The sequence below is a fragment of the Alosa pseudoharengus genome, unplaced genomic scaffold (assembly GCF_046254945.1).
Source record: "Alosa pseudoharengus isolate Yale_2024_CS ecotype anadromous, Long Island Sound unplaced genomic scaffold, YU_APseudo_1.1 YU_APseudo_1.1_scf_4, whole genome shotgun sequence".
Taxonomy (NCBI): Eukaryota; Metazoa; Chordata; class Actinopteri; order Clupeiformes; family Clupeidae; genus Alosa; species Alosa pseudoharengus.
The window spans coordinates 19539637-19565672 of record NW_027468774.1 but is presented as its reverse complement, the minus strand read 5'-3'; the positions used below and the strand labels follow the sequence as shown (position 1 = coordinate 19565672).

Below are 26036 nucleotides of genomic sequence, written 5' to 3'. Positions count from 1 at the left end.
TACAGACAACAATAATAAGTCACTGCAAGAAATGCACTGAACTTTTTAATTCCATTTTTATAAATAGACGTATTGTCTCAAAACATAAGATGATAAAATGAATGCTGGTCTCCCCCATTTCATACACACTCAGGCTGACTTATCAAGCTCCATGATCTGAACTGAAAAAAAAAGATACAAATGAGCATTTCTAAACTAATTACATCTTTCAAGTTCTGAGAGGAGTGAGACAATACTAGCAAGTTATAGCTAGTTATTTCCAATGTATTTTCAGGTGAGTGAGGTGGACTTTATTGGCACCAGAGAGAAGCAGATTTAGCATAAAGACAGCAATTGCACGGGGCCTCCTCCAAGAGAAGGAAGTGAAGTTTCCTGACTTGGCCTCAGTGAGACTAGTCTATGGTGTCAGGCTCGGCATCCATGCATGTCTCCCAGGGGTTACGGGGCATATGTGGCATGGACACCAGCAGTAAGCTGATTCCGCTGAGGAAGAGGAGGATGAAGGCTGAGCATGCGCACGCGAAGGACCACGAGTAGTAATACTCCATCCAGATGGTCTCCTCGCTGTTGATCATCCTCTTGACCGACTGACGCATCACCTCCACGGAGATGACGATGCAGAGACCTGTGGAAAGCAAGGTGTGTGGCAAGTTCATCAAGTTTTTAAGCTTATTTTTCTGTTTCCTTCCATTTGTTAAAACTGCTTCACACAATGTTCATGCTCATGATTCTCCACTTCTATTGGGCCAAAGACTGTAAGTCTGAAAATGTCAGTGAAAAAAGATCTTTCTCATTATAGTTATGTTTTTTTTCCCCCTCTGATTCTTGATGCCACTTGACCAATGCATCAGTGCAGTGCTGTACCCTGTATCCCACCTGCAAAGGCATAGAACATGCCAGATGGCCTCAACAGGTAATCTCTGCCCTTCCCGAAGGCACCCAGGAGGCACATTGTCCCCAGGAGGATGAAGGCCAGACTGAAGATGGCGATCGCCGCAGCAGAGAGATTGTACTCTGGAAATCAGGAATGACAGTCAGAGTTATAAGCCACTTCATAAATACCTTGATAAAATACCTGAATTGCCAGTCCTTGAGAGCTGACGTACTTTAATATGTATTTCATAAATAAGAGACACAGTGACGGGCTTCTTTGTTACTGAACTGAAGTGTTTAACTTTTTATGACCAAATTAACACATGTAGATCAGACTAAACCAAATAATTCATGGTGGCAGGGGTCTCTTAATTTTAAGAGAATTGAGACAGGCTTTTTCCCTTTTTTATCGTTTATCTTATTTAGGAAGGAGGAAGCACTGCCCCAGAGAGAATAGGATTTTTCCGAAGAGCCTGTTTAAAGATTTGCCATCATTCAGTCTCCCCCTGATCCACAGCAGAAAGAGGTCAGTGCAACTCTGACCTGTCCTCAAACAGCATGATGGCTCAGCTGCTGTGGCCACATTATCTCAGAAATGATACCCCTAACGTCTGCCATTTTATGTCTGAGTGAGAAGGATTTGTGTTCATGCGAAGCATTTTAAAGGTGAGCCTGGTGAGTGAGGGGGATCAGACAGGGTGCAAACTGACTCCGCAATCTAGAGGTTCTATTAGGCTGGGGGATGGATGTCATCATCCTATTATAGCCTGGGTGTCCCATCCCTTTACCCTTTTGTCATCTCTTTCCTTGTTTCCTCTTCAGTTTCTGCTTTCTCCTTAACAGCACAGTTATCGAATGAATGCCCAATAAAATATATTGAAGTGCTTTACTTGTTGAATGCCACTGCTATGCTGACCAGAGGGGGGGGGGGGTTCCAATCAGTCACCCCACCAGATATGTGAATCTTCTCTGAAATTATTTTCTTAGCCAAAACCAACATTTTGATTTGCTTTGAGTCATATATAGGCTATATTTCAGGCGAGATTTCTGATGCTCTCTATACCTGTATTCTTTCCATTATCAAGTTTATGGGTCAGAGGCCTCAAGAGCCAGCATATCTATGTGGTGGACAACTTCATTATAATGGGCTATTGTTTTCCTAGAAAATAACCTGCTTTCTTCTTGCATGGCAACTACCAAATCATTGTGTTTCAGATGTTCTACAAAGGTAATTATTTGCTCATTCATGTCAAGTTGCCTATTTTGAATTCTTCTTTACACAAAATAAACAGATTGGTTATGAATGATGCACAATATAGTATTGAGTCTAGGGCTCTGATATTTACTGTTTATGTTTATGTGCCACCCTTCTGTGCTTCAACCTGGCCACCCTTTTGATGTTTGTTTTATTTAACTGCCATTGATGCTGCGTGAGTCAGTGATGCACTGACATGTTCACTTCTTTTCGTTCCCTCACCAAGATTAATAAGACTTTAGAGGCACGACCTACCTTTCTGTGTGTTTACCTCAAACACTTCCGCCTCCTCCTTTGATGTGAAGTGCCTGAAGTAGGAGCAGTTCTCTGCTGCAGAGGAGAGCAGAGTTGTGAGGAGCAGTTGTTGGGAGTCTGAGGGGCTGGTGGGTGGCTAATGGCTGTCAGCTTGCGGTGGTGGAAAAACTCAGCCCAGCTCAGCCTGACATTTGCGAAGCTGGCAACCACACTGCACGGGCGAGCAGCGTATGCATGCATGGACGGACGTGTGTGGAGGACAGAGGATGAGAGCAAACATAGCGTAGCAGAGGCTAAATGCCAAGGCAGTGCAACAGCTTCAGACCAAATCACAGGTGCTGTAAGCAAGCATTCTGTATGTTGGTTGCAGATTTAACATTTATCAAACATTGTTTATAGTCAGTGTCAGCATTCCTGCTGTGTGTGCATATGCCTGCAGGTGTGCAGTGGAATTCCTTAGGTCCCTGCTGAACCCCGCAGATTAAGATAACCTGAAAGTGACCCATCTGAACTGTGGAGCCTGATGTGGGTCCTGGAGATAATCATGTGTTGGAGGGAACTGGACGGATGGATGGTGTGTTTGAGTGTACGTGCCGGCAGTTGCTCAAAGAGGCACAAGTATTGCATTTTCAAATGGGGGGGGTCCAGTTCAGAGTAGATTGGTGGGGGTTGGGGGAGGGTGCGGTGCAGGCATGGTAACAGGGAAGCTGTTTGTTAGTCTGACGATGAATCTCTATCAGGATGACAGAGAAAGAAAACAGTCCAAAGGTAACCTAGCAACCATCTTGTCTTAACGGCTGTATAACTTAAGCTATGGGGGGAGAGACAGTTAAGGGAATGGATGGAATTGATAACAGGCAGAAATGAGCAGAACAGAAAGAAAGACATAAGACAGGAGTGGAGAGGAGAGGAGAAAGTGTGGGGGTGTGGTGAAAAGAGGAATGCATAAGAATGGAAAGGAGAGGAGCTGTTTTCAGAATGAAATAGAGTGACTGTATTGTTCCCAGTGCCATGTCATTAACGCCTTTTGTCAGCTCGAGGATGTACAAGTCCGAAAAACCTCATAGCTCTCAAAACAAGATTTCAGGCAGATGGAAAGTCTTCCACATATAATTGGTACTATTGTCTGGTTCCTTTTTCTGTAGTTTTGTCTCTAGTGAGTATAAACATTTCCTTTACATGGGTAACACATGATGGCTTTCTGAGAAAGATTCCGATTTATTTGAGGGTTAGCAATGGAAGTGAACAGTTTTCAAGTGACTGTCAGTTCTGTCAAAATTCTACATCCATGCCAGGAGCATTGTGTCTGGAGCTTGGCCATCCCTGTGTTTGTAAGAAAAATGTAATTTGTTCACACAGTGCCTGCACCCATTTTGTTGTTTTTATTGTGCATGCAATATAGCTTGTGCCTCTTGAAATGGTGAAATGAAGAATGGAGGTGATATTTTTGGCCATAACACTGGCCCCATAGGTGTGTTAATGAAAGGAATTATTCCTAAGAGAAGGCCAATTAGGAAGTAACGCAACTCATCACGTTAGGTTTTTATTTCTTGTGTCTTCTCTGCCTGTCGTCCTCACCACACCAAGCAGGGCACATGGACCTGCTGAGGCTGGTCTAAATCGGTCACCACAAGTGTTTTTTCCTTTTTCTCCACCTCTTATTATGACCGCCGCTAGCGAAGCTAGCGAAGCGGTCATATAGGGATTGTCAAAGTTTTTTTTTTTTTTTTTTTTTTTTTTTTTTTCCCCGTCATCTACTTCCTGAAATTTTGGTCAACGATACCCGGGGCACCGAAACACCAGGGCACATGAAATTTGGTGGGTATGTAGCCCCACTAGACTTTTACGGAAAAATTTCGTTTGGTCCCCGGGGGCCACTCCCCCTCCGCGCTGGGCCCCCCGAAACCCAAAAAATGCAGTTTTTCCTCAATAACTACCTGAACCGTGGCACCGAGGATGAAGAAATTGTTATGGTATGTTGGTCTCAAGGGCCCACATCAACTTAGCCCATAATCACTCATTTGTGATTTGCACCCCCCCGGTAAAAAATGAAAATGCAATATCATTCTGCTTTAATCGCCCCTCTCTTCAGTAAAGACGTTCAGAACTGCACCAAATTTTATGTGTATGATTAACCTGACATTCTCTGGGGGTATGCCAAGTTTCGTAGAATTTCATCCATGGGGGGGTCTAAAAAATTAAGTTATGTGTACATTTAGTGACTCTACACTCATTGGCCTGTAGATGGTGGTGCACACATATACACATGCACACACACACACAGGCACCCACATACTATCGGTATTAGAACGGCCGATACATAATTACAAATTCAGTAGGATTAAAAGAAAGCCAAAATAAATATTCATCATCATCATCATGGCTGCATTTCCAGTATTGGCGATAAGTAGTCGTTTGTCCACTAGATGGCGCATCGTTGCAGTGAGACGTAATTTTGTTGGAAGTTAATCTTAAATGGGTTGGAAAGACACTATGCTTCCTACAAGGACAAGACTGTAGGCTACAGTAGTTTACCGCAGAGAACGTCTAAGGGTAGGATGATTTCTGCATGAAATGTAATTCCCATTTCCTCTTGAAGCCGAAATAAATCTGAGAATGTTTATCGGACATGCTTGTTTTTTTACTGCAGGTAGGCTACGTTAATCCTATCAATAGCAGAACGTAGGTAAAATAATGTTACCGTTAGCATGGTTGAGTGATGGAGGCCAATTTGATTATTGATGTATTTGTAGAAAACCATAAATGCGTTTATAAGCTACCAAGCAAATCGATAACAGCACTAATTGTATCTTTCGACTGTCATCTCATTTGCTTATGACCATAACCTAGGCTACTAACAGGAGCTAAGTGAGTTAGCCACAACACGTTCGCTACGTGATGGTTTTTTAATGGAAAATATATAGGCTACCTGAAAGATAACCTGTCTGATCCCGTGATGATCTACAATCTCCATTTAAACCAGATGTTTTAGAGCGCACGTTGAGATGTATTCAGGGCAGGGCTGTACCTACACATATTTGTTGCACGTGCTACAAAAATCATTCTTTGCGATGAATGATTTAGTACCAACGTTACAAGGGTCAGATACAGTTTTGCCTATGGCTATTCCGTGAGACTGAGGCGCTTTTTGTTTGTTCGAAGTGCGTGTTTAGGGTGTGAGAGGGGAGTCGATGTGCTTTGATTCCAGCTTGGTAGTTGTAGTCTATGCGATTAAAAAACACGTGTGTGTGAAGTATCCAAACAATGATAACGCTTTCATTATGGCTGCTTTAGCCACAGACCTTGAGCTACTGTACAGTGGGTTGGGTTCCGTTTAGAAGTGTCCACTTCATTCGCCCTTTCCGTGATTCACAGCTACGTGAAATGTATTACTACTGATATGCAAAACTATTAACTTTTTCGCCAAGAGGTGGCAGCTTGATACTGTAAGGTGTAAGCCATTGGTTCCAACGGAGATTTTATTTGGGTCGCCAGCATAGCCTAGCGACAATTTGTGTTGTGTAATAGGCCTAGCATAGGGCCTACCTTATATAGCTTATAGTTTGTTAACAGTCACGGTTTTGTCATAACTCCCTCTATGCATTTTTGCATTTAGAATAGCTCTAAAACCGGGGGGCGAACACGTCGCAGGGGGGGCGCCAGTGCGTGGATATCTCAATCGCAAAATTAAACAATATTTCTATCGGGCGCCTACCATGGACTAGGCTGGGTGAAAATCAAAAGATTGCGTCAAAAGATTGAGCTTAACCATTGACCTCATGGTTGCAAAATGCAAGGGAACATGAATCAGCATATTATTTGCACAAACAATAACGGAGAGTAGCTCTTCAACTTTGCCCGTTAAAATGTGTATGAACAGTCTCGCAACGCATTTCATGAAGGCCCTTTGGACATGTCAGTTATTTGCACCACTGGGAAAAACGGCATTTTGTTTTAGACTACTGGTATTTCATTTGTGCATTGACAATAAAGCTGAATATCATTTGAACTAGATGACTAAACTTATGCATATGTAGAAGAAGAAACATTCACAAAAATCCATGACATGACCTCTCTTCTTGATAGCTGTTGAAAACTGCATGGAACTGACAGGGATTGTTTTGTTTAATAATAAATAAATAAATACATTATGCTGCTACCTTCTGCTTTTCCCAAATACAATGTAGCCTACAGGTGTACCTTTCATCAGTCCAGTTGCAATGAATGGACTGTGATGAACTGCCCTACTTGTGATTGTTTAGAGATTTTAAAGGTTTTATAACAATGTTACAGATTTTTTGGCCCAGAAACAAATCTATTCACCTTTGCAGCGCCAGTAGGCTACTTTGTGTGCGGAATGTGTGCAAACACACATTTCAAACAAGCATACACAAAAGTTTCAAGAGTGAGGAATGGAGTAGAAGATGGAGACAAATTCATTAATATGATTTATTTTCGCGGAATGGATGTGCAGGACTGAGCGGCGGTCATATTTTGTACCGCTACGCGGTACATCTAGTTTTTTTTTAGTCGCGGAGGGAAAGCGTCTCTGGGGTGACAGGTCCACGATCAGGAAATTTAGTTTTTGATTCGAGACATGTCAAGTCATCACAAGTCAAAGAGGCAAAGTCCGAGTCAAGTCTCGAGTGAATAGTATTCAAGTCCAAGTCGAGTCGCAAGTCATGCCGAATTTTATCAAGTCAAGTCTGAAGTCATTAAAATCATGACTCGAGTCTGACTCGAGTCCAAGTCATGTGACTCGAGTCCACATGTCTGATATGTACTATGTAGTGAATTTGTAGACCTGTTCCAAGACATCGAAGACTACTGGTAATTAACTGGTACACTTAATAGGTTTATTCCACTGTATCAAAGAGTAACAAGGTTGTAGCAGCACAGCTGTTACATGTACACTGTAGACAGCCTTGACTGGAGCTAAGAATGGTTTGTATATCAAATCTATCATAGACAGGGAAAAACCCAGAACGATCTGATTAAGGTCACTACCAAACTTTTCTCAATTGATTCTATAGTACTTTTTTGCGTAGAATTAATGCAAATATACACTCTGTCCATTATTTTGTGAGAGCAAATTTGCATATGGGTATCATTTTGTTGACTAATTTGCATGTGGTGAAGAAATATTCGTCTTGTTTTCATGCTGTGTTGTAACTGATCTTCCCCTCCATTTGTCCACTTGATTTTGCATTTGTCCTGTTGTTGCAGATGAAACATATGATGGTTTCTTCACCACTCGTTCAGAGACATTCATTGGCGGAGCCAGGCCCGTCGCTAGAAGGCAAGCAAACCAAGCAATTGCTTGGGGCCCCGAGCTTGCCAGGGGCCCCAAGACAACAACTGGTTAAGAATAAAATGCAACGACAAACTGTGAGCGCCGCTTTGATAGTCAATGCAGTAAAGTGCAACGACACTGTTACCGGCAATACCGGGATCCCCCTCAAGGGGGCCCCTCTCAGTAGCCGCTGACAGCAGCCAGCCAGCCAGGTTCGTGATCTCTGCTGCCGCTAAAATATAAACATCGGCAGTCATAATGAAGCGGAGTTATGCGTCCGGAAGCCAGAAAAGAAAGAAGAGAAAGGAAGAGGATGACAAGAAAAAACAAGATAGTGGTAAGTGATAAATTACACTGGATAAAATAGCTCTACTTGTCTTGTACAAATGGTGTAATGTCACAGCAGGAAGGCTAGCCTAGCAAAAAAAAATTATGTTAACTAGCTGCCTGACGGCCCATGCTGCTTGTAACAAACTAGAACAGTTAGCACAACCTTTTTTGCCGAACGGACAGAATATGGTTATATACTGTAATATGTGTGTTAACGGGATAAGGAAGACGCAGACCTGTTCCAGAATCACTGTTTATCGTATTTAATCACATAACATTGCTATAGCTTTGTAATAGGTTTTGATGAAAGTGGCATAGCTTCTTAGTCTGAGCGAATTAGGGTTGAAGGTGGAAGTAAATACAGCAAAAGGATATTTGGTATCAATCGAACCGTAATTTCATGTAGATTAAGAATTTCAGGTGCCTACAGCGCAGATTTGTACCAGAAAAAAGATATACAGCCTTGAATGGACCATGGTATAATGATTATTGGGCCAAAATATATATCTATATTATCACATATAGATATTAGCTGATATCTCCCATACTGGTAAAAGGATCTTTACCAAACTTGATGTACTAATGGGCCGTTCTTTTTGTCCACCGAACTCGATTTGCGAGCCGGTTACCTGGGTTACGAAACAGACGTTGCAAAAAGAATGCTCCCGAGGTTGTTTAAACAACTCGTCAACTCGTCTGAACTCAGAGGACCCCGAGTTCAGTTTACAAGATGGCTACTACAAGCATCACACGTAAGTTAAAATTATGGTTTTATGCTATTTAAAGCACTTTTGTCTTTGTTGTAACCAAATGAAGAAGTCGTACACACAGCACTGTATACTGTTACCTATAGGCATGTCGCTACAGTCTTTTTATGTGTCAAGTGCCGCCTAATAAGTTATTTTGTAGCTTGTGCCGTTAAAATTGTCTAGAGACGCTCCTGTTGCTATGTCAACAATGCCGAGTCAGAGCAGTAGCATAACGTTACCGTTAACGTTAATAATAACGGAATATTCAGATATCAAACTGTGAAATATGTTTGGCAATATGTAATGAACATGTGTCTATATTTGATTAACGTTTAAACACAGAAAGATACTATTGTTCAAGCATATTAGGTTACAACCCATTCACACCAAGAACGACAACGGTAACTATAAATATATCGTGCGTTAATTAATATGAATGACGACGTTCAAACATAAACTAGGCCTATCTGTTATCGTTGTGAACGCTTTTATCGTTATGATTATAGTTATCGTTCTTGGTGTGAATAGGCCTTAAATGGGTGAATCCTTAATGTGCCTGGTTAGAGCAAAGCACTTCACCCACTCTGAACACAATGGAAACCTCTTCAGGGTTGTTATATGTGTGATAATTAGTTGAGACCTGAAACATAGGTCAAGGATTGACAAGCCAATTGTGGTCAGTACCATTACATGTTTACTCAAGCTAAATCATGGCTATAATGTAATTGCCGTGTATGTGTGTGTTTTAGTGTATTTAGGAGAGAACACGGACCTGTTCCTCAATTCACAGAGGACCCTGCCGTTCCCTGGTCCTCTGTACCAGCATGAAGCCGACCCCACAGTATTCTATGCTGATGGGGACCTATCCATTAAGGTCAACCTCGTTGAAGCTGGTAAGATAATGGAAATAATGACCATAGTTTAATCATATTAATAGCATTAGTAAGGATGTTAATAACCTTGTGCTTACTGGCATATTGCTTTTATGTGTTATATAGGCAGCTGCCCTGAGGCACCCTCTGCCGACGATCCCATAGCGCTGCCCATGCGGAAGCATGATTTTTTTACGAGGGAGCAAACCCTCTTCCTGGTTGACCTGATGAGGCTACATCTGGAGAGGGAGGGAGAGGGTCTCCCAAAATCTATGAGGGACCTCAACAGCCGGCTAAAATTTGGCAGGAAAAATAAGAAGGAGCTGTGGGCAGATATGGCCTCAAAACTAACCGAACAATACAATGAAGCATTCTGCCCTGACAAGGTGGCCAGGAAGTGGTGCACCTTAGTGGAGGGGTATAAAAAGGTCAAAGATAATAACACCAGCACAGGGAAGGGCCCCATGCGTTTCCAGTTCTATAAGGAAATGGACGATCTGCTTGGGGCCCAACATGATGTGGTGTTCCCTTTTGTAGGAACGAAAGATGGGGTGGATGTCCGAAGACAGGAAGCAGTGGTTTGCAGTGAAGCTGCCACTGCCACAGTCACCACCTCCCACACTACTGTCTCTGCCACCACCTCACGCACATCAACACCTACTGTCTCTGCCACCACCTCACGCACATCAACACCCAGCCCAACATACAACTCCAACCCACCAGAAACACCCTGTACCACCCCAAGAATGCCACGCAAGCGTCCAAGGGACGATGACCTCCTGACTTTCCTCCGGGAAACAGAAATGGCCAGCCAGCAACGCCACCAGGAGACCATGGCCCAGATGAGGACTTCACAGCAGGGCTTTGAAAGCCTGATTACACGATTGATAGATAAATTCTGAGTGACATTTGATCCTCCCTCTATTTAATTATATTTGTTATTATTATAAGTTATTATTTAATATATGTTATTATTTAATATAATTATATTTGTTTGTTAAGCTGTATATATATTTTTTTTTTTTTATTCAAAATCTTTAGTTTGTTAAGTGAAGTTGTGTGTGTGTATGTATGTATAATATATTTTGTAATAATTTTATTCTATGTTTCTTATTTAGTATTTTTTTTTTTATGGAAAATAAATATTTAATTACTCAAAACCATACTGTGGGCTAGAAAATGGTGAAGCATTCAATTTAGGTAAAACATTATCATTAGTACACACAGAATATAACAAGTAAACATCAATAACAACAGAAAGCGAATGCATTGTAAGAGTAAATATATTTAGAAGCTTTTCAACTGTAAAAATGAGTCTACTCATTGTGATCGATCATCCTGCCTTGGGCAGCCATGTCGGTGTTCTGGACATACGGCTGAAGCAGCGATACACATTTTGTGTAAGAAACAAGCAGACATAATGATCATGACCACAATGTCAATGCGGGTGTTCTGGAGGTCACGTAGACGCCTCCATTTGCACTTCATTCTGCCAAAGGCATTCTCCACAATAACCCTCCCCTGGCTGATCTTTGAGTTGTGCCTAAGGTCTTCCACCGTTAGAGCTCCATTGTCACGCCTTGGAGTCTTGATGAATGGGAAGGCATGTCCAATGTAGGCACTATCCCCAAGCAGACAGTGCTCCCCCATCTTCTCCTGCCATTGTGTGAAGAAGGTGGAACTCCTCAGCATTCTGGCATCATGCACCCTGCCTGGTGGTCCTGCAAAGATGTCAATGAAGCGGGCCCGGTCATCCACAATCCCCTGAAGGAGAACAGAATAGTATGCCTTGCGGTTCATATAATCCTCCTGTAACTTGGTCAATAGGTACTCGAACTGGTGTTTTGAGATCCTCAGATGACGAGCAAAGGTGGCATCACTCCAGTTGAGCATTATTTCCCACTCAGTTCCTGTCTTGAGGATAATTTGATGTCTGGAGCGCAATACAATCGAGATCAGTGCCCTGATGAAAGAGAAAACCTAAAATTAATAAATGTTGTTTAAAATCTATTGCTTTGTTATATTGTTTTGTTTCTTAAGGCAGTAAAAAGGGGTTGATTGCTTATACTAGCAATAGATCTTAAGAACTTTACAGAATAGGCATTCTAAACTTATATAACATATAGGTAGACTTAAGTAGGTAGACTATAGGTAATTAAAGTGGGATATTCCATCATCCAGTTGAGGCTGCAAAATCAGGCAAGTCTATCAAAGAGAGCAGACTGGGGCACCTTTCTTTGTTGCAGGTTAACGTATCGGAGTAGCTTACAGCATTCGGCTTAGAAAACCTAGAATAAAGTTCCACTAATATCTTTCAACATCTTAGGTAGGCTGCATTTAAAAACTGCATCTTTTGTGAGTGTAATTGCGTAGCCTATATCTTGCCATGTATGTGTTAGCTTGTAGGCCTAGAGTCTTTCTTTAGGTTGTAGCCTACATCATGTGTTTTACCCGGTGTTTTGTATGTGACTACCCCCGTTCGTGTATCGCGCTTGTTTTATTAATTGACTTCCCTTGTGTTTTCAGTGTAATGATGTCTCAGTGAATGAGTAGCCCAACCCCCGCTTCCGCTATTTAACCTTTGATTGGACATCTGCATGTCGCAACAAGCGTTAGGCTACAATGTTACACATAAAAAGCCGTTACAAGTTAGGCCTACGTTACGTAGCAACGGAATTTTCACTTAAACAGCGGTTAAAACATTCATAGACTACTTTCAAATTAGCTGAAACATGTACTTACATTCTCCGTTTTCTATCATCTTCTTCCATATTTCGCTGATGAACCACATACTTGGATTGTAGCTCTCTGTACTCTTTCAGAGCTAATGCAAGAGCGATTTTCCTGGGGGCGTCCATCATTATCTCCGACTCGTCGTGTTGTGTACAAACAGAACGCAAAAAACAGCTGTTACCTGTTTTCCGATACAGACGTGACGTCACTATCGAGATGCAAGTCGCGATTAGAAGACAAAAAGAACGGCCCATTACTCACCATAAGTTCTTGATGAAATTAGTAGGTGTTTAATGTCTTGGGGTCAAAGGTCAAGGTCACTTGAGGTCATACTTGACATGCAATGTTTGTTTTATACCTCTCAAGCAGATTGAAGGATCCTCATTAAACCCAACACAGTTAATTAAGCCTAAATTAACTGATAAGGCAATAAAGATCATGGGGTCACAGGTAGAGGTTAAAGGTCATGAGGCTATAGGTGGCTGAGGCATAGAATCCGCTATCTGAATTGACATTAAAAAAGATTAAGACATTTATTAAAGCAAAACAAACTTTATTTTCTGTATAAAAACAGTTGTTTCAAAATCCACATCTTATTTTAGTATTGTAGTAGTAGCCTCTCTGAAACCAGGAGACATTTTCTAGCCTGGAAAATCCAGACCCTGTTAATATAGATGGATTAAGGGTCTGGCCACGAACAATGTAATGGCCCAACTCGAGGGGCGGCACCAAGCATGCATTTGAAAATCTCACTGCATGCAATTGGATAACACTAGACCAATGTTTACTCTGAATGATTCCGGAATTCGACACAATTGGATAACACTATGACCAATGTTTACTGAACTCCAACGTTGCAGCGCTGTCGTCATCAGTTTAGCTCGCCTCTGGCCCGCATATATCAGATACGCCGATTTGATTGGTTCCCCGGGATGCAAGGGCTAAAAGTAACCTGCATCATTGCTCATTCCATTGTGCTCTCGCGAGAACTCTGGATTTCCAGGGTAGACATTTTCCACGACAGTATCCTGATTGGAGTGCGCTTCTCTGTTTACTTTTCGACGCAGTACTACTAACCACTGCTAAGAAACTACTCCCTCAAAATGTTATGCAATCATTGAAATGCAAGGATAGAATAATGTTAGAAATATAAAACTATCAACACACAGACATTTACATCGACAGTCTGCCGTTATAATTTATTTGTCTGCCGTTATAATTTATTTGCCTGGGTGTACTCTGGAGTGGGTGAGACTGTTTTTAGTGGCAGGCTAACATACTGATTACTTGCGCCAGCTTAGCACCTGCAAACTCTGCAACTAGAAGGACTGGATGAAACGTGTTGAAAACGGTCTCCACTGATAAATATCACACATGCTAACTTGGAAATTAGGTCCTTTGTCCAATATCCTGAACCACCCTTTAAAAATGTGTTGTTGCCTATAGCAATGCTATAGTAAATCAGCTTTTGAAGCCAGTGCTACAAGATGATAGCTCACCTTGGCAGATAACGCAAAGATCTGCGCATATGCCAAGTTCCTCTTCAAGTGCTGTCTCATCATCCATTGCAGTGAAATGGAAAATAATGAATCAAGACAGTACTGAGCACAACTAAATACTGATATTCATCCCAGGGGAAAATATTGCTTCTTACAACAGTCTCATCTTTCAGAAACAAAATTTAGAAAATGAACTTCTATCTTAATACTTTGTGTCCCTTAATGTGCTTTGTAAAAAATTATAAGGTGGCTTGTAACTAATTAATTAAATCCCATTTTTTAAGAGATTGACAAATTCGTATTTAATTATATTATTGATATCTACCGTCAAAATCTTCCAAAATATTTACTTTTTTTTTTTGCCCACCCGTAACTTCAACTGAACAGATAACAACGGACATGCCACATTACTAACATCAAAACCTTTAAGACAATGCTAGTCTTCAGGGTTACAGAAATTGCCAGGAGAAAGTGGACACCTTGTCCATGAAGGGAAAAATAGCAAGGGCCACAGTTAACAGTCATACTAACTTATGGAAAGTCACCACAGCACAGAAAGCTATAATTTACAGCTGGAAGTAGCACTGCTTGTACTGTAGAAAGGACTGCATGGGCAATTTTGAAAGAGATATTGGTCAGGTCATGACTATGCTAGTGGAAGTATTTCACTGCTATGTAACTGCTAAGCACATTTGCCTACACTAATTGCAATCAGAATGTTGATTCTTATATACAAAGGAGGGGTATTGAACTCATTGTGCTGTAGATAGGCACTCCCCATGACAAAAACAACCAAGTCTATGTTGTGCAACATAAAAAAAATGCTATATTTACAGTAATTGAATTGAACATGGCATGTTGATAAGCATGTCTCCACCATCTATAACCTTGTATGTCAGGGGATGAAACTGACCTTAACCTTTGACCCCATGGCCCTGAGTCCCTAAGTTCATCTAACTTGTATAGACAATAAATGTACTAGAGTTAATAAAGATCCATTAGTCTGCTTTGGAGATATGAACCAAATACTGCATGTGAGTTATTTGTGTGACCCCTTGTAACCTTGACCTTTGACCTCAAGACCTAAATTGTCTTGCCAGCTCTTTGAAAACTTATAGTGGGTAAGTAGACCAAGTTTGATGAATATCTTTCAATTGGCTTAAGAGATATCACCTAATATCAAGATGTACTAACATACGTTTTTGGCCCAAAACTCATTGTGCCATGCTCCATTCAAAGCCCTATATATTTTTTTCGGTACAAATCTGCGCTGTAGGCACCACAAATTCTTAATCTACAGAAAATTACGATTCAAATGATACCAAATATGCTTTTGCTGTATTTACTTCCACCTTTGACCCTTTTCTAGGCTAATTCGCTCAGACTATCTCTGCTATACTAACTATTCGACCGTGATAATCTATTTACCAAATGGGGCATCCCTTCTAAATATCAAAATATGGAAATGCTAACATATCTTTTCTTTCTCCCTCAAGGTGCTTTGCTTACATTTCTCAGCCATCAGGCTCTTCCTAAGGATTCCTCCACTGATGAAGGTAGAGTGAATTTCTCTCACTGAGCAGGGCCCAGTTTCTATGGAAGAATATTAGACTCAAAAGTTTTGTACGTGTGTATCACGTTTTGAAACTGTAGAAATTATTTGTAACTGTAAAAATGATCTGTACAAGTAATTGTCAATATCACAAATATGCAGTGTTGGGGTAGTTACTCAAAAAAAGTAATCAGTTACTAGTTACTAGTTACTTCTGTAAATTGTAATGAGATTACTTTACTAGTTACTGGATTTGAAAAGTAACTTCACTACTTATTACTTTACTTTCCTGTTTCTTAATTTACTGTGTAGATACATGGACAAACATCACTTAGCCTGCCCACATACTGTTTATTGTATAAATGTATACAAAATGGCATGTAAAACCATATGAAAGAACAATATCCCTGTCTGCACGAAGAAATATGCCTCACTGGAAAATCCACAAACAACAGGATAAAGGAGGCTATGATGGGGTCAATCAGCAACACACAAGTTTCAGAACACAGGCGTCAATGAAAGTGGTCAATTAAAAATGTAAAAATTAAAGGTCAATTTACCTCATAGAATTAAAACAGAAATGCACTTAAGCCCATAAAAAGGAAACAGAAATTGCAATTAATTAAATAAACGGAATTCAAAATCAAATCATCCTAAAACAATACTTTCCCCTTAGCTCTCTTCAACAAAAGTGCAACAGTGAAAACAGAAAGTGCAACAGAAAGTTTCTCTCAAACTTCATCCCATTCAATTCATTTCTCTCTCTATTCTTCGAAATATCGATTGTACCGCATAAGTAAAAGTCTTTCAAATCTTTTATCGGACAGCCTGTTCCTCCTTGGGGTCAGAACAATACTGCCCAGGCTGAAAAGCCTTTCGACCGGTGCACTTGATGGTATTGGAGTATTGTACTGCTTTGCAATTTCTTTAATCCTGGGGAACCTGGAGAGAACCTCCCAGTCAGATCCGGGCAATTTAAAGTACTCCATGACTTCAGTCTCTGCTGTGTAGGAAAACTCCTCTTCAAATTCAAAAAAGTCGTTGTGACTAGAGGTTGCAGGGCTCTGAACTGCTGGTCTCACCAGTGGCTCTTCAGGAATCCGGGCACGACACTCAGAAATTAGCATGGTTTTAACAGTATCTCTTCTCTTCTCATCTTTGAGCCAGCGGACCTTGAATTTGGGCATTGTGGCAGCAGCCATCAGAGCATCCTTGCTGTCCAAGACAGATGCAAATCTGTCTTTGATCATCTGTGATATGAAATAGTAGGCTACATTAGACAGACATACAGTTCAATTAACAGATTTTACAGCCTCATAAATTTGGGCTACATCAGCTATATTAAACTGTGGGCCTACACAGCCTACACTGCAAGCTATTGTTTAAGGGCTAGAGCCTATTTATTTTATTATATGTGTTTACCTGTACAACAGCACCAGGCATGCCAGCTGTCATCTGGGAAAGGCCATCCTTCATTGCAAGCATCTTCGACATGAGAATCTCCAAGGTTGGCAGGAGGGTGCCGTAGTAGCAATCATCTTCTCCTTGTGGAATATCTAATGCGGCAGCAAGAGGTCTTGACACTGCTAGGCTTGGGAATCGGTTCCAGGTATCGGTAAGGAACCGGTTCCAAATGTTCCGATCCATCGGAATCGTACACATCCAAACGTTAACGATTCCACTAACGATTCCAATACAAAGCTTTGTTTTACAAATGTATACTTTTTTAAAGATTTTTAAGTATTCAACTTCTGTATTGTTATTGCACACTTGATATTCCTTCTCTAAAAACACTTTAAATTAAACATTCAAAGCCAACAACTCTCAAAGCCGTCCTGAAAGTGTTCAGCAAATGGTACAGGAATCGATATGGGAATCGATAAGGAATCGCATCGACAAGCAGACTCGACAATGGCATCGATATCGATAATTTCTTAACGATGCCCATCCCTAGACACTGCACAATACTCTTTCAGGAACTGATACTCTCTCTCAGTGATGCCCTTTATACTCAGTCTGGAAAAAATGGTGTTTAAATCTCTGATTGGGATTTCTGTGATGAGAGACAAGGCATCATGAGTCGAGTTCCAGCGTGTAGCAGTGGGTATGATGAGCTTTCTTTTTAGAACATCCTCAACCTGGTCTGAAGCCACGGTAGAGCGACTAGTTTTTGTCCAGAGAGCTTGGCGAGAGCAGTTCTGTAAACTGCTTTACATTCATTGTTACTGGTCAGCCATTTCTCCAGGTCATTTTTTGAGATAAGATTAAGTGTATGTGATGCACAGCGCAGATGAGGTGGCAGTGAATATGTCTCGTCTGATTCTGTGGAGAGTGCTTCGGCAACATCAGTAAAAGTGACCTCCTCTTCCTCCTCCTTATCAGATGGCTCGTCAGAGTCAGATTCATCATCAGGATGGGATTCAAACATTCTAAAGGCTTTAACAAAATTGCTGCCATTATCGGTGACGCATGCTGTTACTTTATGTGATAGCCCAAAGGCTGAATGCACCTGTTCTATTTCGCTAGCTATGACATCGTACGTGTGTCTTCCTCTCACCCTCTTGCAGGCAACAGCAGCCTTCTCGCGTTTAAAACTAATGCTGTCTATCCAGTGCACCGTCATTCCCAAGTAACTTTTGTTGTTGGCGGACCAAATGTCCGCTGTAGTAGACACATGATCCAGGGACTCGAAAGTTATTTTAAGCTTCGATTCCATGTCGGAGTAACACTTGTCGAGGTACCGGGAAATGTTTTCCTGTCGGATGTTGGCTTGCGAGTCGCGGGTATTTTATCTAGTATTTTTCTAAACCTTGCCGATTCAATGGTCGACAGGGGAAGCATGTCTTCTACAATGAACCCTGCAACTAGCCTGTTCATTTCGTTTTGTGTTACCTGCCGTGCTCCAAGACTTGACAAAAGCTTAGCTTGTTTAGGCGGGGTCGGCTGCTGAGTGACTCCTTCAAATGACCGACGAGCAGGATCTTTAGCCACAAGTTTTGTATTGCCATGCTGGGCTGACAAATGCTTAGACAGGTTGCTCATTGATGTGGCAGCAGTTGAAAAACACTTGTCGCCTGGGCATAGAGTGCATTTCACACGAATATTTTTGTCCTTTCGAGCAATAAACTGAAAGTAATGTGAATACCGCCACTGGCCGAAACCCCCTTATATCCTTCTCTGGCGTCTCCATATCCATCTCCATTTCCCTCCTTCGCACGCACCAGCAGCTACGTCACTCAAATCGATCTCTATGACAACAGTGCCCAGCAGTCAAGCACACACACAAGCAGCAGGCATGCACACACCACCTAAACAGATCAGAACTTTAGCCTACACACAGGCAAACAAGGCATGGGTAACGCCAAAAAGCGCGTTCCTTTAGTTTAGTAAAGTAGTGTAGTTACCGATCTTTTTAGTGTAATGCGTTACTTTACTTCGTTACCCAAAAAAGTAATATCGTTACTGTAATCCGTTACTTTGTAACTTGTTACCCCCAACACTGCAAATATGCCCTACACTTACAAATCTATTCTACGGGTACGGATCGGTTTTACAGCTACAAATAATCCTACAGTTAAAAATATTTTACAATTACAAATATATTCTACAATTACACATCAATATTCTACGCACAAAAAGCTGCTCTACAGTTACAAATCTTTTCTACAGGTGTACAGACTTTTGCACCACCTTAGGGATGAGAAGTGTCTCATATGTATTGTGTGTGTGTGTAACAGGATTTGTAACTGTAAAAATGATTTGTGATTTAACAAAAAAATAACACGAACAATTTTAAGTATTACTCATATGTCGTTCACTTACAAATATATTCCACAGGTATTAAATATTCCACAGTTGCTGTCTTTCAATTACGAAACTTTTCTGCCATTACAAATCTCTGCTGCTCGCACAAGTATTTTCTACAAGTACACAAATACTTTTGAGACTGTTCTGGCGCTTCCTGTTGAATAGCCAATGGCGATCCTCAGGTTTGGCTAGCCAACCATGAATCTCAGTTCACAAACCAATCACAGAGCAGGAGCAGCGCCGTCGTCGTGGCTCATGGAGGTATTATATATAACTGGAGAGAGTGACTAAGTCCCGCCCTCCATACAAATGAATGGTGGAGGCTAGGCTAGTAAATCCGGCCAATTCATAGTCAACGCCATCTTGAACACTGGGGTTCGGATCCAGCGCCAGTCGACTCTGACCATGCGCCAGTTACAAAGCTGGAAATGACGCATGGACCAACGTCGATTTTTATTGGATATTCTGTAAAAAGAGTGTCATCCTCCAGTAAGAGGGTGGCGATAATGCACATAAAGTCCTTGCCTCATAACAAGAAGAAGAAAAAGTTGCTCGGGAACGCGCATGGAGTCCGAGTGGAGTCGCCCTGAAGCGCAACTTAATTTCATTGGATAACACAGCGGCTCTAACTAGGAGCGGTCTGCTTGCTGTCCTGCTGCAAATATGCATTCGAACTTGACGTGAAATATCCGTAGTCGAACTATAAATAAACTATTCGGTTTTTAGTGCCAAGTGTAGCGCATTTTTACAGTCTATGATTAGTTTGTTTTTTATTTTATTGTTTGCCATCTCATAGCGGGTGCTCTAAACGTATTCTAGCGTTGGCCCATGACCAAATCAAGCCAATAATAGCCAGTAGCCACAATAATGACTGGAGCCAGAGCCCTCAATAGCCACCCTGTTTTGAAAATAATATTGAAGATAGTATTGAAGATAACGCACAAAACGGTCAGCCTGAGCGGACAATTACGTCCCCAACTCATCTAAAATGTGGAGTCTTTACTTTGAGTTGTACACCGCACAACCGTAAAGTAACGGTTAAAGAGAATATTGTCTGCGGACTCAGCAAAAAAACAGTTTACTTACGCATCCACGACGTCCAATCTTTGCGCTCACCTGTGGAGTTACCATCCAAATGAAGCAGCGGAGGCACAGTAGACGGCCAGAGCATCGCCAGGCGTCCAACATCGTATGATTGCATTTCCGTAAATCCTAAATTATGTCCAGGGTCTGCTATCTACTTAGGCTGCAAAGCACAAGTATTTATTTGAGGTATGCTTATTCGAGGCAGACCTTTATTATGACCGCCGCTAGCGAAGCGGTCATATAGGGATTGTCAAAGTTGTTTTTTTTTTTTTTTTTTTTCCCGTCATCTACTTCCTGAAATTTTGGTCAACGATACCCGGGGCACCGAAACACCGGGGCACATGAAATTTGGTGGGTATGTAGCCCCACTAGACTTTTACGGAAAATTTTCGTTTGGTCCCCGGGGGCCACTCCCCCTCCGCGCTGGGCCCCCCGAAACCCAAAAAATGCAGTTTTTCCTAAATAACTACCTGAACCGTGGCACCGAGGATGAAGAAATTTTTATGGTATGTTGGTCTCAAGGGCCCACATCAACTTAGCCCATAATCACTCATTTGTGATTTGCACCCCCCCGGTAAAAAATGAAAATGCAATATCATTCTGCTTTAATCGCCCCTCTCTTCAGTAAAGACGTTCAGAACTGCACCAAAGTTTATGTGTATGATTAACCTGACATTCTCTGGGGGTATGCCAAGTTTCGTAGAATTTCATCCATGGGGGGGTCTAAAAAATTAAGTTATGTGTACATTTAGTGACTCTACACTCATTGGCCTGTAGATGGTGGTGCACACATATACACATGCACACACACACACAGGCACCCACATACTATCGGTATTAGAACGGCTGATACATAATTACAAATTCAGTAGGATTAAAAGAAAGCCAAAATAAATATTCATCATCATCATCATGGCTGCATTTCCAGTATTGGCGATAAGTAGTCGTTTGTCCACTAGATGGCGCATCGTTGCAGTGAGACGTAATTTTGTTGGAAGTTAATCTAAAGTGGGTTAGAAAGACACTATGCTTCCTACAAGGACAAGACTGTAGGCTACAGTAGTTTACCGCAGAGAACGTCTAAGGGTAGGATGATTTCTGCATGAAATGTAATTCCCATTTCCTCTTGAAGCCGAAATAAATCTGAGAATGTTTATCGGACATGCTTGTTTTTTACTGCAGGTAGGCTACGTTAATCCTATCAATAGCAGAACGTAGGTAAAATAATTTTACCGTTAGCATGGTTGAGTGATGGAGGCCAATTTGATTATTGATGTATTTGTAGAAAACCATAAATGCGTTTATAGGCTACCAAGCAAATCGATAACAGCACTAATTGTATCTTTCGACTGTCATCTCATTTGCTTATGACCATAACCTAGGCTACTAACAGGAGCTAAGTGAGTTAGCCACAACACGTTCGCTACGTGATGGTTTTTTAATGGAAAATATATAGGCCTAGGCTACCTGAAAGATAACCTGTCTATGATCCCGTGATGATCTACATCTCCATTTAAACCAGATGTTTTAGAGCGCACGTTGAGATGTATTCAGGGCAGGGCTGTACCTACACATATTTGTTGCACGTGCTACAAAAATCATTCTTTGCGATGGATGATTTAATACCAACGTTACACCGGTCAGATACAGTTTTGCCTATGGCTATTCCGTGAGACTGAGGCGCTTTTTGTTTGTTCGAAGTGCGTGTTTAGGGTGTGAGAGGGGAGTCGATGTGCTTTGATTCCAGCTTGGTAGTTGTAGTCTATGCGATTAAAAAACACGTGTGTGTGAAGTATCCAAACAATGATAACGCTTTCATTATGGCTGCTTTAGCCACAGACCTTGAGTTACTGTACAGTGGGTTGGGTTCCATTTAGAAGTGTCCACTTCATTCGCCCTTTCCGTGATTCACAGCTACGTGAAATGTATTACTACTGATATGCAAAACTATTAACTTTTCGCCAAGAGGTGGCAGCTTGATACTGTAAGGTGTAAGCCATTGGTTCCAACGGAGATTTTATTTGGGTCGCCAGCATAGCCTGGTGACAATTTGTGTTGTGTTATAGGCCTAGCATAGGGCCTACCTTATATAGCTTATAGTTTGTTAACAGTCACGGTTTTGTCATGCAATGTCTATGCATTTTTGCATTTAGAATAGCTCTAAAACCGGGGGGCGAACACGTCGCAGGGGGGGCGCCAGTGCGTGGATATCTCAATCGCAAAATTAAACAATATTTCTATCGGGCGCCTACCATGGACTAGGCTGGGTGAAAATCAAAAGATTGCGTCAAAAGATTGAGCTTAACCATGGACCTCATGGTTGCAAAATGCAAGGGAACATGAATCAGCATATTATTTGCACAAACAATAACGGAGAGTAGCTCTTCAACTTTGCCCGTTAAAATGTGTATTAACAGTCTCGCAACGCATTTCATGAAGGCCCTTTTGGACATGTCAGTTATTTGCACCACTGGGTAAAACGGCATTTTGTTTTAGACTACTGGTATTTAATTTGTGCATTGACAATAAAGCTGAATATAATTTGAACTAGATGACTAAACCTATGCATATGTAGAAGAAGAAACATTCACAAAAATCCATGACATGACCTCTCTTCTTGATAGCTGTTGAAAACTGCATGGAACTGACAGGGATTGTTTTAGTTTAATAATAAATAAATAAATACATTATGCTGCTACCTTCTGCTTTTCCCAAATACAATGTAGCCTACAGGTGTACCTTTCATCAGTCCAGTTGCAATGGATGGACTATGATGAACTGCCCTACTTGTGATTGTTTAGAGATTTTAAAGGTTTTATAACAATGTTACAGATTTTTTGGCCCAGAAACAAATCTATTCACCTTTGCAGCGCCAGTAGGCTACTTTGTGTGCGGAATGTGTGCAAACACACATTCCAAACAAGCATACACAAAAGTTTCAAGAGTGGGGGATGGAGTAGAAGATGGAGACAAATTCATTAATATGATTTATTTTCGCGGAATGGATGTGCAGGACTGAGCGGCGGTCATATTTTGTACCGCTACGCGGTACATCTAGTTATGGCTATTTTTGACATTCAGTACATTTAGCATTTTAGAGTGTCTTTTGTCCACTGAAACACACACACACACACACACACACACACACACACACACACACACACACACACACACACTCACTCACACTCACACTCTCTTTCTCTCTCTCACACACAGAGACACACACATGCACACACACATATATACAGAATGACCGTCAGATTCTGGGTCAATGTGAATAGAGGATTCCAGTGGAGCTGCTAGCCTGCTAAGAGCTCTCGCATCTGGGTCAGCACCGAGCCTGCTCTCCTCGGGGGCACCAGCGTTTGGGCCCAACTTTTACCACCCCGGGCCCCGGGGACCTCCAAGTTGGAGCAGCAACACAACATCTATACAGCATCTCGCGCCACTATCAGAGGAGCTGCCCTGCCCCACCTTTGTTCCTCATTCAGTCATCTCTGGGTTTTCCCTCCTGTTCATGTGATAAATCAATGTTGTGGATATTCATTCACAGTAATTTTGCCCTAATCTCCTAGCCTGGACATGCTCACCTAGATCTCCTTTCAGGGAGATACTAGTCCGGAACAGCATAAGCCTTGTGACCAACGTGCAAGTAACATGCAACAGTGGATCATGTACAGAAATAGTGCTGTTGAGCCCAGTCCCGCCTTTGGCTGGCAAACTAAATGATGTGCTAACATGTCGCCCCTCTGCTATTTCTGCCACCTGGTGAAGGTGCATCTGTGTCTCCTCCTACTCTGTCCATCAAGAGATCCTCTTCTGCATGTAGCCTGCAGAGCACTCGAGGGTCTGTGTTATGACAGCATGCATGTTATCAAGAGCAGTAATTCCAGCTTGTAGCTCTCACAGCACAAAGGCACCGTAATTGAAATGGTACATGATAGCTTGGCCTGCCTCCAACTCTGACAATCAGCATTCAAATCTGATTATATCGAAAGCACTCTCTGTGTCTCTTGGGCCAGACGCAGCACTACTTCCATTCCATTCTGCAATTACAATTGTGGGCGATCATGCTCCGCCATGGTAGTGTGGTGCGGTGCAGTGCGCGGCCCCTCATTCCCTCTCATTAGCACTGAGACACTGCACTGGCTAAACTGACAGCATCGGTAGCGGCACCATCACAAGCAACCCGAAGGCCTCAAAGATGAAGGCAAAGCGGAATCCACAGTTATTACTGTGGGGGTGGAAGAGGGGAGAGGCGACACGCTGCCACGGCGAGAGAGAGAGAGAGAGAGAGAGAGGGAGGGAGGAAGAGAGAGCTTTGACTGTCATTATTAAGCTGCCATACACAGTGAGGGCTGCCCCCAAAAGAGACAGGTAGAGGGCTCAATCCCAAACATGTCTGTCAGAGCATAGAGACTAATGTCAACTGCCAGCATACTACTGCACGTGTTATGGAACTGTTTGTTGCTCTATTGCCCCTCAGGCTTATCAGCTGTGAGAAGGTTCAGGGCGCACAGGTGGTGGGAAGGTGAGGTATTGATCTGCTGCTACTGGTGATTGCGTGTGTGTGTGTGTGTGTGTGGGTGTGGGTGTGGGTGTGGGTGCGGGTGCGGGTGCGGGTGCGGGTGCGGGTGCGTGCGTGCACGCGTACACATGCGTGCACGCGTACACATGCGTACACGCGCGTGTTTTGTGCGTGTGCGCGCACCTGCGGAACTGACAGACTGATGTTTAGCCTGACATGTTTGTTACAGAGGCATCCACAGCCCCCCCCCCCCCCTTTCTCTCTCAGTCTCTCTCTCTCTCTATCTGTCACTGCGCTCTCTCCAATCCACTCTGTTGGAGTCAAGACAAAGCAGTGGTTTGTATTGATTATCATTTATCTTGCAGTAACTGCAAGCTTTTGGAGGACTTGGTCTACAGGGAGCTATATCAACTGTCCAGCCGAACATTCAGACAGTTCCTGTGCAGAGACAGCATGCTGAGTGAAACATTTAAGCATTTCAAACACTGGGAGCCTGATAACAAACACCCAGAATTGCATTGTGTTATAATGTGTTATGTTAATAATTTAACCAACGAATTATACATTGACATGTATGTGGTTTGGTAAACATAGATTTATAAAATCTGTTCTTCACTGACAATGAAAGTTTCACATGCTCAAAGTTTTAAAATAGCTAATTATAATTCTTGGTTGTCCTTTGTGAATCAGTCATACTGGGAGTTCTCTCTGCATAATCATCATCCGTGAGTTCCTACATCATTTTCAAAATAAATGCAAACAAGTATTCAGAACAAAATCCACACAAAGGATGTAAGTGCAGAGGCCACCTACCATTTGAACCTACCCCAGCCCACTGTAGGCATGTGATTAGATGGGGGTTAAGAGAACCACCGAGGTGGGATAAGATGGGATGGGGTGGGTGGGTGGATGGATGTGGGGGTGGATGGGGTCTGGGCGGTGGGGTCTCAGAGAAGCCCTTACCTCCAGGCAGGCTCAGGGGCCCACAAGCGGTGCCCTGGTGGTCCTCCTCGGCAATGAAGATGGACTTCTTGCAGAGCCGCCACAGCCCCAGGTGGGCCGTGTCGCAGGTGGAATTCAGCCGCTCCAGCCGGGAGCTCAGGACCGCCCAGTGGTCCGTCACTATGGCGACGAACATGGAGGAGATCCCCACGAGGATGATGAAGAATGTGATCTTCACCTTGGTCTTTTTGTCCTCCAGCAT

At 42.3% G+C, this 26036-nt stretch overlaps 1 protein-coding gene across 1 annotated transcript; it reads right to left on the bottom strand.

Annotated features, from left to right (window-relative positions):
• Window positions 1–392: 392 nt before the first annotated feature.
• Window positions 393–26036, bottom strand: cacng1b (calcium channel, voltage-dependent, gamma subunit 1b). The gene is made up of 4 exons (XM_076266817.1): window positions 25796–26036; window positions 2384–2458; window positions 877–1014; window positions 393–625 (listed from the first exon to the last, which is right to left on the bottom strand). The coding sequence occupies exons 1-4, from the start codon at window positions 26034–26036 to the stop codon at window positions 393–395; spliced, it is 687 nt and encodes a 228-aa protein (XP_076122932.1).

What these genes read in the sequence shown, in the direction of transcription:
- cacng1b (XM_076266817.1), bottom strand. Translation starts at nt 26,036, where the DNA reads ATGCTGGAGGACAAAAAGACCAAGGTGAAGATCACATTCTTCATCATC. An exon ending in GCCCCTGAGCCTGCCTGGAG is followed by an intron (nt 2,459 to 25,795) that starts GTAAGGGCTTCT and finishes TCTCCTCTGCAG; the next exon opens with CAGAGAACTGCTCCTACTTC. An exon ending in CATGTTCTATGCCTTTGCAG is followed by an intron (nt 626 to 876) that starts GTGGGATACAGG and finishes TGCTTTCCACAG; the next exon opens with GTCTCTGCATCGTCATCTCC.